Source organism: Hypanus sabinus, chromosome 9, assembly GCF_030144855.1.
Source record: "Hypanus sabinus isolate sHypSab1 chromosome 9, sHypSab1.hap1, whole genome shotgun sequence".
NCBI lineage: Eukaryota > Metazoa > Chordata > Chondrichthyes > Myliobatiformes > Dasyatidae > Hypanus > Hypanus sabinus.
The window spans coordinates 94273171-94286765 of record NC_082714.1 but is presented as its reverse complement, the minus strand read 5'-3'; the positions used below and the strand labels follow the sequence as shown (position 1 = coordinate 94286765).

Below are 13595 nucleotides of genomic sequence, written 5' to 3'. Positions count from 1 at the left end.
ACTTGGCATAACATTCCGATGCTGTAATGTTCTATGTTCTTGTTGGAGTCCGGTCCGGAGCCCGCCTTTCGGGTCTTGCTCCGATCCGCGGACTCCGGACTCCGAGCCTTGCAGCCAGCCCCCCCTTTCACCCGGAACCATTGGATTATCTTGGTTTAAGGAGGTACACCTGTGGCCTATTAGGGGGCAGGTGTTTATCAGGGGCTCGGGCACTGAGCCCAGTTTGGGGGTTGTCCTGCTCCGAAGCTGGTTTAACCCACTCTGTACCTGGTTCGTCTGCTCCGTATCCTGTTCTGCCCAGGTTGCCGGCCGCTCTCAATCCGGTTCGGCACGGGTTGCCGGCCTGCTCTGTATCCTGTTCTGCCCGAGTTCTGACCTGTTCTGTATCGGTTCTGTTTAGGTTCGTCTTGTTTTCCTGCTTCTCTCGTGTGCGCTGGCCCTGCTGTTCCGCCGTATTCGCCTTGCCTGTGCTGTCGCGCTGTCTGCTTGCTTCTCTTATTTACCGGTGTATCCCGGTTGTCCTGCTTCTCACGTTGGACCCAGCTCCCTTCTGTTCCCTTGTCCCCGTCGGGTAAGCCAGGCTGTCGCCATTAACCCACGGGTGGTTCTGTCCCTTCCTGTCTCTTTCCTCCGTCGGGGAAGCTAGGCCGTCTGCCGTTGCCCGGCGGGGTGACTCTGTCCCCTTCCTACCTCCCACCTAAGGTGGGTTGTGCCCCACACCTGCCCAGGTGTAAGCGCCTTGCCCAGGCCTCCGTGTGTCTGCCTGGCAGGCGGCCCTGCCCTGGTGTTATGCGCCCAACCCAGGAGGCTTTTCTGTCTGCCACGAACTCTGGAATGCTCCTGCCTTGCCATGAACTCTGGGATCCTCCGGCCCCGCCTGAACTCTGGAATCCTGCTCTACCTGCCTGAACTCTGGGATCCTGCTCTACCTGCCTGAACTCTGGGATCCTGCTCTACCTGCCTGAACTCTGGGATCCTGCTCTACCTGCCTGAAATCTGGAACCATGCTCTGCCTGCCTGCACTCTGGGCGCCTGCTCTGCCTGCCTGAACTCTAGGATCCTCCTGCCTCGCCTGAATTCTGGGATCCTGCCCTGCTTGCCTGTCATCCGGGATCCTGTCAGGAATGGGGACAGGACCCAAATGCAAGTCGCAGGCATTGAAGTACTAGGGGTAGGACAGGATGGGGATGCCATGGCATGCAATGGGAAATAAAGGCGGGGCTGGATTCCGGAGTTCAGGCGAAGCAGGAGGATCCCAAAGTTCGTGGCAGAGAAGAGAATCCCAGAGAGCAGGCATGCAGAAGAGCCCCCTGGGGGCGGGCGGATAACTCCTGGGCAGGGCTGCCTCCCAGGCAGGAAGACGGAGGCCCGGTCAAGACGCGGAACACCTGGGCAGGCGTGGGCACAACCCGTAGGGAGCAAGGGGTGAGAAGGGTCGGAGTCCTCAGGGCGGGCCGCAAGGATCCCAGGCAGGGCCGCCTCCCAGGCGGAAACACGGAGACCTGGGCAAGGCGCGGACACCTGGGCTGGTGTGCGGCACAACCCATCAGAGGTGAGGGGTAAGAAGGGGCAGAACCACCCGAGGGATAACGGCGACGGTCTTGCTTTCCCGACGGTGGCAAGGGACAGGAAGGGAGCTGGGTCCAGGATGAACAGCCGGACAACCGGGATACATCGGTAAATAGGGAGAAGCAAGCAGACAGCGTGAGACCTAGGGCAAGGAGAAGACGGCGAAACAGAGGGACCAGCTCACACCAGAGAAGCAGGAAAACAAGACGAACCTGGACAGAATAGATACAGAGCAGGCCGGCAACCAGGGCAGAGCAGGATACGGAGCAGGGTGGCAACCAGGGCAGAACCGGATCGGGCGAAACAGTTACAGAGCACGATTCAGAGCCGGCGGACCAGGTACTAAGCAGGATTCAGAGCCTGTGGATCAGGTACAGAGCAGGATTTAAAGCCTGCGGGCCAGGTACAGAGCGGGTTAAACCGGCTTCGGAGCAGCACGACCCCCCCCCCCCAACTAGGCTCAGTACCCGAGCCCCTAATAAACACCTGCCCCCTAATAGGCGACAGGTGTACCTCCTAAGCCAAGATGATCCAATGGCTCCGGGTCACAGGAGGGCCGGCTGCAAGGCCCAGAGTCCGGAGTCCGGAGTCCGGAGGAAGGCGGGCTCCGGACCGGACCCTAAAAGATCCAGCCCCACCTACATTACCCCTTGCAAGACATGGCATCCCCTTCCTGTCCTACCCCTAGTACTTCAGTGCGTCCTGCATTTGGTTCCTGTCGCAGGCACTGGAATCTAGTTCCCGTGACCACGCAGGTTTTCTCCAGCTTGCACATCCCCCCCCCCCCCGCCCACCAGTCCGTAACGTCCCTAGCCCGTCAGACACTCCTTGGTAGCCAGGAGTATCCCTTGGCGAGGAGGGGGGTACTGTTGGGGTACTGTTCGCTGAAGATGATGAACAGCAGAAGCGGATTTAATAAGCAGGTGTGTTGTCACAGGACAGTGAGAGAAATAGAAGCAGATGGTGATAGGTGGAATGGAGAGAGGTGAGTGCATGTTACTGCAGAGCAAAAGCACTGATAGATCTTCTGCATGGAGGGTCCCACGCCCCGTTGCGAAAGGGTGAGGCTTGGGCCCGTGTTTAGCAACCCCATCCCATAAAAAATCCCTCGCCCCAGAAACGCCAACAGAGTTTCCAATAACCACATCCCTCGGAGAGCAAGCATCTTCGAAGATGGGGCTGCTCTGGGAACAGTTCAAAAGACTTGATAGAGGATTCTGGAAAGATGCTGTCAGTGGTCTATGATGTAGCAGGGCTTAAGAAGAAGATGAAAAAGAAAAAGAAGAAGAATCGCCGCTTGGAAAAGCGGACAAATGAATCTTCCGTGCTGTAGAGATTTTGCAAGATCCCTTATTAGAGGGAGTTAACTTTCAGAGTGCAGCAATAAAATGCTGAAATAACTCTGAACTCAGATAGATTATTTGGAGAGGAATAATCTCTTAACGTTTCGGGTCGAGGCCTTTCATCAAAACTGATGAATTTGAGATGAAGTACGAATAATAAAATAGAATTACTTATCAATTTAATGTGCAACTGCTCGTTTTGGCCTGAAGTAGCCATGTTCTGCTCAGAGCGAATCGCTGCTCGAGAGAGATTTGACCTTCAGTAATAGGACATCGAATCAGCCCCTGAGCAAAGGCAGCAGGATGTGCTGACATCAGAGACGTACAATGAATCGCTCCCGTGAAAATTGCTGACAGACTCATTCACAGTGTATCTGTCTTACATTCAGACGCTTCAAATACTGACAAACAGTTGCAGCAACAGTTAACGCTTGAAATGGAAAAAGTGACCGAACTAGAGGCTCTTTGCGGGTTTCCTGTTTTCGTAGCTTGGACACTGCTGCCCAGAGTTCAGCCTTTTAGACTTCATATTATGTGACACACAGGATGGCCCTGCATCTGACGTGGTTGCAGTGGAAATTAACCGCATAAACTGTGCTCTAAGTTGCGTCCAGTTTACCCTGCTTCGTAATGTACACAGCTCTCTATCTATAATAAATAAGTAGAAATTTAGCAGTGGAGAACTATAATCTCGAGGCACTGACGATCTCCAACAGGATATCCTAACGAATCCCGCACAATCCTGTAACCATATGACATAGGAGCAGAATTAGGCTATTGAGACCATTGAATCTGCTCCACCATTCCAACATGTTTGATTTATTTCCCTCTCAAACCATTTCCTGTGTTTTCCCTGAAACGTTTCCTTAATCAGGAACCTATTAACCTTCGCCCTAAATATAACCAATGGCTTGGGTCCACAACCATTTCTGCAGACTCACTACACCCTGGCAAAAGGAATTCCTCCTTATCTCCGTTCTAAGGGGCGTCATGCGTTTCTGAGGCTGTGCGCTCTGGTCCTAGAGTCTACTGCAACTAGAAATAAATTTTCCACCTTCACTTTTTCAATATGTCACGAATTTTCAATGAGATTCCACCCCGCCCCCAATTCCACTAAACTCCTCTCAGTATAAGCCCAGAGGCATTAAATGCTACGCATGATGTCAGCTCATCTTTTCTTAGATAAGGTGCCCAAAGCTACCACAATAGTCCTGGTGCTGTCTGACCAATATCTTATATAGTCGGATCATTGTACAATGTTATGCAAATCACCATTCATTGTAACCGCTTTTCGCTGCAGGAATATGGTGACTTCAAGACAAGGTCACAGGTTGCGTATCCGAGAGCGAGTATCACTTTGTGACAAAACAATCCATTTCTACCTTAGTATGGGTCAAGATTATGATGGAATACTCTCCGTTGACCTCTAATGGCTCAGCACCGGCCACGCGAACTCGGTATTATCTATTACAAAGTACACGTACCGAAATTCACTAAATTACGCGTCCACACAGTTCCAGCAGCACATCCCAAACCCTGGCCAAGCAGTTCGAGTGTAGCAGGGACGGGAATACACTACTGCAGGTTTCCCTCCAAGTCGTGAGTTACCCTGGCTGGCATATCTGGGTTCCGTCAATATCAGGCTCTAATTTTTTTCCTCCCAGTATAGCATTAAGTAACTGCATAAGACGGACTGCAGTAAGGAAACACGGTCGACTCATCGCAAGCTCCTGCGAGGAATTTGGCATGAGGACATGAAAATTGGTTTTGTTAGCGATACATATGTTTAACCCCCCAAAAAGCATGCTCAAACCATCCTCTCTTTGGAAGTCTTTCTGAGCAACTCTGCATAGTCGTTTGACCTTGTGACGCACTGACGCGGTAACCAAGTGTAACCCGCGCAAGGCGCGGTATGGGTGCAGTGGACCCGCCCCCGAAGCTCGTCAGCTAGCATGGACAACGGCAGTTAACCGGCTGCACGGAGCAGCTGTTGAACTCACTGAGACCCCGGGAGTGGAGAGCAGCGATAACCAATCACCGAGCTGAGTCCAAATGATAATGAAAGTTTTATTCCTGTTCATTACTGTTCAGATATTCCGTGTTTACGGTGAGTGAGTCCAACTTGGGAATTCCCATACGCGTCCTAGCAAGTTCGATATCCAGTACATTAAAAATCACGTGCACTTGGAAAATAAGCTTCAGTGAATCAAATCAATCTGGATTACAAAGTTAGAATCTCATTAATGCTGATCCTAAAGCTACCTAAATAAATCCAAAATTATTTTTTATGAGCCTTGCTCATTTTCTTTTGGGTGAAGGTTATCTGGCGTACTGCGCGTAAGTAACCCCCAACGCCGAGCAGAATATTTCGCGAGCCATACCTGAAAATGTCACCAAACGTCTCAATTGAAGGTCACCTCCGGATAGATAGACAAAGTAATTTTACCGACTACACATCCTGTAAATGAATAAGGGAAATGTCTTGCGATATTGAACGGGTCAGCTTCAAACATCCTTCTGGTTCTCTGTTAGATGTTACTTAGACGCCTTCGCCAATAAATGCAACTGAGAATGTCGGCGCAGTTTTAAAGTGCAGGCAATCTGCTTAATTTCTAGTTAGTTCTGTTCCTGATATTTTTAGTTGACTGATAATAATTCGTGTTGCAGCATCCGAGCCGTTTTCTGTGAGTCCGGCTGCAGCAACTGCAGATGTAGGTCAGACAGTTAAACTGTCCTGTGAATTTAAGAACAAACTAGAGTTCGGGAGACGTATTTTCTGGTACAGACACCGTGCTGATGAACCCCCGGTAGCGATCAGAACCACCGACTGCCAAAAGACCGGTTGTAGGGCTACTTACAAAAAAGGCTCTGGTGATCGCACATCAGTGCTGGAAATCCGGAACGTAAGTGTGGAGGATTCGGGTTTCTACTACTGTGCTGAGATAAGAAGCTATCCACCGCTTGTGAAAGGACCTAGACTCATTGTTGGAGGTAAGAGAAATCGGCACTGGGATTATACTCACTCATGTACTTCGGTTAAAGCTCCGATTAACTGTGTCCCAATCTCTGTCAGACAGCTCCACCAGTCGGACCTACATGCAGCTCTTTGTCCCGACGTCAGAGGTGAACGGATCCGTTCCCTTGGTGTGTCTGGTGGGCGGCCTGTCTTCCAAGCAGATTGTCATTTACTGGAACATATCCAGACAGATCACGGAAGGATGGAGCGATGCCAGCACGCGTGACCCTGACGGGAGCTACAGTGTTAGAAGTCAGGTACTGGTCTCAGTGAAAACATGGATAAACGGAGGAGTCAGCAGCTGTATCGCACAATTCGGGGGTGCGGGAAAGACGAGGACTATGAGTGTCTCCCATCCCAACATTGAACCAGATCAAGGTAAGGCGATGTTTTACACACACAATATTAATAATCATCTGTAGTGGATTGACAGAGCAGACTCGATGGACCGATCGGCATCATTGTTCCCCAATATCTGCTGGAATAGACCAACGGTTCATTGAACTTACAGTAAGTATTAATATCTATTTATTCGTTTCTGAGTCTCTGTTTATCTCCAGCAACACCACATTTGGCTGCCCAACGCTTGAGCCCTTTGAGCACCTGTGGGTAAAACCCCTTTTGAACTCTCTGATGACCGTGACGTTCTCACAGTGCGGTTGGGAGCAGCTTGCGGGAATTAGACACGGCCACCATGAAGGGAAAGTTGGGATGATGAACCTAAAAATGATTGGAAGGGGCAAGGTGACTGAGAAGAAAGCGGGGAACCGATCTGAGGAGCCGTATGGTTTCATGCTCTATTTCATTCGATGAATCATTCATTAGTTGGCGTTGCCATGAGGTTCTGGTCGTCCGTTATAGTTTAAGGATTAAGGCTCAAGTTTATTCGCCATATACATTGTCATATCTTAGTAATTTGCAGGAATGTGCTGGTCAGGCTTCGACATGCAACATATAGAATTAAAATAACATCCACTTTTGGTGTCCTTAGAATTTAACACATCACTTGGTTGGATGGTAACTCTCTGTAGAATCTGAATCCAGCACGAAATTTGACGGCAGCGGCTTAAATTTTTTGATTTTGCTGTTTAGAATTAGCGTTTATCTGTTTAGAATCATTTACATTACAATCAAATGTACGCTCTAATAAAATGCCTTAAGAAGCAATTATTTCACCAAGCAAAAATTCTTTCTCCCCAGATTATTGTCTTCCCGCAGCTATCCTCCTAGGGGTCCTTGTAATGCTGATTATCGTAATTTTTATTTGGATCTTTAAAGAATGTAAATCAGGTAAGGGTTTGTTTTTTCCAGGCATATCCATATAACTCTTAACTATTCCGGCTGTTCCTTTACCGAGGCTCTATACAACTGCACCCAATGGTTTTAGTATAGAGGACACAGAAAATAGTTGAAGCATTCTTTGGGGAAAATTGGACTCAAGTCTCGGAGGGTAGGGATCTGAGGGATGGGATGTCTGAAGTCCTGGAAAACGTGTTTCCCGCTATCAGTGGTATCCTAGTGTATTTTGTTTATATTATTGTTGTTGTTGTATTATTCCTAGCTCAAGTTGGTAAAACCTGAGATACGGACAGAGCCATGCACACACATTCCTCAATTTCTAGGAACGTTCGTACTATTCTAGAGGTGTTTATTATTGTCGCTTTCTGAGGATGTATATAAACATTGCTATGTGGCCCTAATTCTTTAATTCTATTGTGTAGTGACTGTGGGATTACCTAGTTATGGATATTACTATTGTGAGACTGTATACCCTCTTCGTGATCCCAAGCCTTTTATTTCCCTCGTTTAATTCAGCATAAATCTGGTGCTTTTTTTTTCTCTGTTGTTGATTTTGTATGTTTTCTGTGTTTGGAATGGCTATATCTATTAACTACGTTTTCTCACTTGTTTAATCTGTAATATTATTTCTACCAGTTATAATGGATTATCTTATCAACAACAAAAGATCTGTCATAACATGTCAAAATAACAATACAAACAAAATGCTGGAGAAACTCAGAAAGCCGGGCAGCATCTATAGAAAATGGTAAACAGTCGATGTTCCGGGCTGAGATCCTTCATCATCATTTTGTGTTTATTACTTTGATTACCAGCATTTGCAGATTTTCTCTCGTTCGGTCAAAATATAATTTGAAGCATTGACTCTAAAACTGAATCGGGCTTGCATTTGTGATAATGGTCAATGTATTTTATGAGTCTGGATTCTGGAGCACGATTTTGCTGCATGATGTTTACCATTTGATTGAGCCTGGGTAGGTAGTAAGATTGAGTTAACTGCTGCAGCATCCTGTAACTTGTTGGAATGTCCCTACTTTAAGGTGATCTTCTCCTCCTCTAGCTTATAAGTCACCCTTAAACACCTGCTTCACTGCCCTCCAACCCCAATCAGGGTTACATGAAACCATGGAAGCAGGTAGAAGATGGTCATATGAGTAGCTGATGCACATCACCAGTCCTGGTTATGTGACCACTAAACCAGGCAGACGTTCTCTAATAACGTCTGGGCATAACCCGGCACATAATGACGATGATCATGACATTTTTCCTTTTGAGCTCTTATTACTACTTTTTTCTCAGTTCGAGCTGGTAAAACTGAGGTACAGGGATAGACAAGCATACATATTACTCAATTTCTTCGAACGTTCGGACTATCCAAATGGCATTTAGTATTGTGGTTTTCTGAGTATTTACATACATGGCGTTTTGTGTGCCTAATCTTTAATGCTATTGTATAGTGACATGGAGATGATACTATTCGTAGATATTACTATTGAAACAATATATTTATTCCCTGTTCATTTTTCATAGACTTTCAATTTCTTCTTTTAATTCAGCAGTCATCTGCTGGTTTTAGCTCATTGATTGTTGTATGTTATTTGTGTTTCGAATGGCTGTTGAGCAAGCTTTTCTTTCTTGTTTTCCCTGTAATACTGTATCAAGACGGTAATTATGGATTGGTCTATCAGCAATAAGGGATCGATCATAATATAATTTGGATGACATTGACTCTAAAATGGATGAGGCTTCTATGTATAGTGAAGTGTAATTTATTTCATAATTTTGCGTTTCTGAGCAAAAATTTTGTTGAATGATGTTTGCCACTTGATGTTGCCTGTCTAAGTTACCCATTGAGTTAAACTGTGGCAGGATCCTGTGATATGTTGGATTGCTTTTGGTTTCTCTTGGTATTTTCCGCATTTGCTGTCTTGCATGTGCTGGGGTTTTATTGTATTTTTAATACATTTGTGTTATACAACAACCCAGGTATGTCCAACGTTGCATGTACATCATACCAGTAACCTGGACAGCATCCTTGTCCATCTCTTCTGCGTGCTTTGCTCTGTTTTTCTGTAACTGGACCACTGGAAATGCACTCAGTACTCTTCGTGCAGTCAGGACAGGGTTTTATATCGATGCAGCATGTTTTCCCTACTCTTATACTCAACATCCTTTCCAACAAAGACAAACATGGCAATCGCCGAATTATCCTTATCTGTACCTATCTTGTGACAATTGGTTATTGCGTCCCCAATCCCAGGACCAACTGAACTCCCCACATAATATTTCAAAATCTCCTCGTGGATGCATTAAAGAAAGAAAGAGCAGTGTCATTAGAGAGAATCCAGAGGAGGTTTATGAAGTTGATTCCGAGAATGAGAAAGGTTAATATATGAGGAGCGTTTGGCAGCTTTGGAGTTTAGGAAAATGCGGGAGGATGTGATTGAAACCTAGCGAATGTTTAAAGGATGTTTCGTATCATGGGGTTGTCCAGGACTAACAGGCAGAGCCTCAAAATTGAATTGAGGGGCGACAAAGGTATGGATGAATATTTTAGCCAGAGAGTAGTGAATCTCTGGAAAGCTCTGCCGCACACAGCTGTGGAAGCCGAGACCTTGGGTATATTCAAAGCGACAATTCATCGCTTTCCCATAAGTTAGGACATCAAACTTTATGGCGAGGAAGTAGGTGTATGGGGTTGAGTGGGATGCAGGATCAGACATGACGGAATGAAGGAGCAGATTCGATGGGATGAATGATCTAATTCTTTATGGTCTTATAATGTTTCTATATTTCCTCGTGAGTCGCATCTAAGCCTCCTGTTAAACGTTATGCTTTCAGTGGTGTATGCGATTCCATGACGGGTTCCTTTGTGTACTTGGGAACTATTCTCATGATGGGGTCATGATTATTTTGGAGAATGAATAAGAAAGTGATGACACATCAGAGAGCAATTGGTGAATACGAAATAATTAGAAACTATTAGCATAGACCGATTAGCTAGTAGATTGGGGTTAATTGTCATATTTGGGAATTATGACAAAAAGTCATTTCTGTGATTAATTAAAAATTTGCCAGATAATAGTTCTAATTCATACCCTTTCAATAAACAGGGACACATCGTCAGTCAGCGACGTGCGAGGGACACAGCAGTGCGGCTCAGGTACGGACTTTGTTTGAACGCCGTTCTAAGATTCACAGATTTGATGTTTGGTATTGAGAACTAAAAATGATGGTTACGAACGGAGTCATCGGGGAATTATGAAACAGAAGCCATATTTTAGTGCGATAACTTTAATTCCAAATGTTCCGTATGCATTCCAGTCCCAAGCGCCGATTATTTACGCCTCTCTCGACTTCGCTGCATCATCCTCTCCCCTCAGATGAGAATCTGGTTGGTTTCTGCTTGGATGGATTACGGAGAATTTGACCGAACCTGGGGTCACACTAAAACCCTCTGACCGACTCAAGACTTGACGCTCCTGGATTGACAAGATTTGTACGGGCTCATTCATAATGTGAATAAAATGTTGGACAAACATTGATATCGCGATTCAGCCATATTCCAAGCCTTAAGTGAAGAACACAGGCTTCCTGCGTAGTTTGCATTCTCTCATCTCAAAACTTCCCTTGGAGTTTTTTTTTCGATTTTCTTTTCTTTGTATAAATTATATATATTATAATATGATTAAAAAGATCGGCTTTGCATTAATCAATGACCATTTTCGAACTTATTCCAGTTGTGGGTATAATGTACGCTGTTGCTCAATCAGTTATTGTACAATTGTATATTGTGTTTTAAAGGATTGCCTTTATATTTATTGTGCTTCTTTCTACTTATGTTTATTGTGTCGTTTATGCTGCGACGGATTCAGAGCAGCAATCATTTTGTTCTATTATAAAGTCGTGTGCTGAAACATGAGAATAAACAATCTTGTCTCTTGAATCTTGAGCGTGTAGAAACCGCTGCTTGGCAAACTCCCGAAGCATCTGGAGAAATTCTTCACCCACATCCGATAAAGAGTTCTTTGGCCGTTGAGGGAATACAGCGTGGTATTAGGCCATAAACCATTAGATCACATGACATAGGAAAACATTAGGGCATTCTGACCACCGACTTTACTTCGTTACTCCATCGTTGCCAATTTCCTATCGCTTTCAAAACCATTTTTCTGCCTTCCTTTGACATCCTTACTGATCAAGAAACTATCAAACTCAGCTTTATGTATTCTCAAAATTTGACCTTCACCACCGCCCATGACATTGAATTCCACAGATTCACCACCCCCTGGATAAATAAATATCTCCTCTACTCTGTTTTAAAGAGAGGCCCTACTATTCTGAGGCCTTGCCTTTACTCTTAGATTTCCCCACTGTAAGAAACATCCTCTCAACGTCCACTCCAGCTAGACTTTTGTTCAACGTGCTTCCCTGAGATCTGTCTTCATTCTCCAAAACTTCAGCCACCAAACGGTCCCCATACGGTAACCTTTTCTTTCCTGGAATCATTCTCGTCAACGCTATCTGGGTCCTCCCCAATGCGAACACAGAATTCCTAGATGTGAGGCCGAAAACTGTTCAAAATGCACTAAGTATAATCCGTCCAAATAATACACGAGATACTTTCTTAGAAGCATTCCTCAAACTGGGTTTGAAGTTTCTGTACAACCTTCTGGTCCCCTCGAAGATTTTGAAAATATCTCTGCGTTTATAAGAGTGAAGAATTATTGAATGGGTTTTCAATATATTAACGTCGGTTAGAAAGAACCCACTACCGGTCCGGAGCTTCTAGCAGGAGTGCAGAACCAGGGTTACAGGAGTGACGTTAAGGAATTCTTTGTATCAAAGACTGGAGGAAATGTATGATTCTCCTTTTCAAACGGCAAAGAATGTCGGAATAACTGCCTCATTAAATCTGATGCAGCATGATATTTATTAACAGTGGATATGAATGGAAGCAGGCGGCTGAGGAATCATTCCGAATTGTTTCCTCACGCCCGTGATGTAAGTGTGTCCCACCAGGAGAAAGCTGCTCAACCGCTACGGATTTCCCCGTACATCCATATCCTGGTTCAAACATCATGCCCTTGTCTAATTATTAGCACCACACGGAACCTCGGCTGACGGGAAACATCACAAGGCTTTATGGGAATCGCTGCTGAAGTGCAGACTGACAAAATGTCAATCTGCTGGAATTTATTTTATTTGTGGTAATATTATTGCACGTGTTGTGTGTGGGTTCTGTGCACTGTATCGTGACGGACTTTGACCCGGAGGAAAGCCTTTGTAGTTTGCCTATATACTTGTGTAAGGTTGAGTGACAGTAAATTGAACTTGAATTTGATGTAAATCATCCCACACTTACCATAAGTCTGGCAAATATTTTTAGATCTAAAGCAGTGTGTCAACTGACTGTAATCGAACTGGGATTCTTGTCTTTCTTGTTTAATATGTTTTTATTGTGGGTGCATTTGACTCTGTGCGTTCTTAAGCAGAGGAAGTCCCCATCGTTTCATTTGGAGACCAATACCGTGAATCCATTATTAGTGGTAGCTTCAAATACCCTCCGTCCGCTCACCAATTCTCCCCTAACATCTCCCCTTCCCTGTTTCCGCTCTTCGTTGTGGGCTCTTTCCAACTCCGCACCTCAGAGTTCCCTTTGTCAAGGCAAGCAAGGTGGTAAGGGTCTGAATTGGCCCAGTTATTGGAATCAGAATCAGGTTTAATATCGCCTCCATATGTTGATTTCCGGCAGCATTAAATTGAAAAGTATAATAATAAACATCACAATTAGTAAGTATAAACATTAAATTAAATCAGCCGTAGAAAAAGAGAGGGAAAATACTGAGGTAATGTGATGGCTTCATTGTCCATTCAGAAATCAGATGGCAGAGGGAAACAATCTGTAGCTGAAACGTTTCATGTCTCTTCCTACTCCTTGATGGTAGCAATAAGATGGCATGTCAACTTTAGATGTCCAGCCGACTGAACTAACGTGGCTTTACACAATCATTTACAGAATTTCAGTGGTAAAAAGATGTCTGTTCAGATCGGCATTATGAGAATTTTACGCCAGAAGAATGCATTCTTGTTTAACAGTGTAAACCCTGGACTGGGAACGCGGGTTTACAGGATATTATGCACCAGTCAATATTGAACGAGGTCAGTTTCACATCTGGCCTTTGAATCATTTGTCAGAGTTTTAACCGCAAATTTCTGATCTGTGAACTTCCAATTGCCTTTGCTCAGTTACAGCTGGATAAACCATGCAAGAGTCAGGCCTACCCCCTCTGACACCTCTCAGCTTCACACGCAGACTCCTCGCATTCTCCACTCGGTTCACTGAATTCATCTGCCGCTCTTTCCGG

At 45.3% G+C, this 13595-nt stretch overlaps 1 protein-coding gene across 1 annotated transcript; it reads left to right on the top strand.

Annotated features, from left to right (window-relative positions):
- Nucleotides 1-4897: 4897 nt before the first annotated feature.
- Nucleotides 4898-10982, top strand: LOC132398870 (uncharacterized). The gene is made up of 6 exons (XM_059978704.1): nucleotides 4898-5019; nucleotides 5580-5903; nucleotides 5986-6306; nucleotides 7129-7218; nucleotides 10341-10390; nucleotides 10552-10982. The coding sequence occupies exons 1-6, from the start codon at nucleotides 4965-4967 to the stop codon at nucleotides 10612-10614; spliced, it is 903 nt and encodes a 300-aa protein (XP_059834687.1). The 5' UTR covers nucleotides 4898-4964; the 3' UTR covers nucleotides 10615-10982.
- Nucleotides 10983-13595: the final 2613 nt, after the last annotated feature.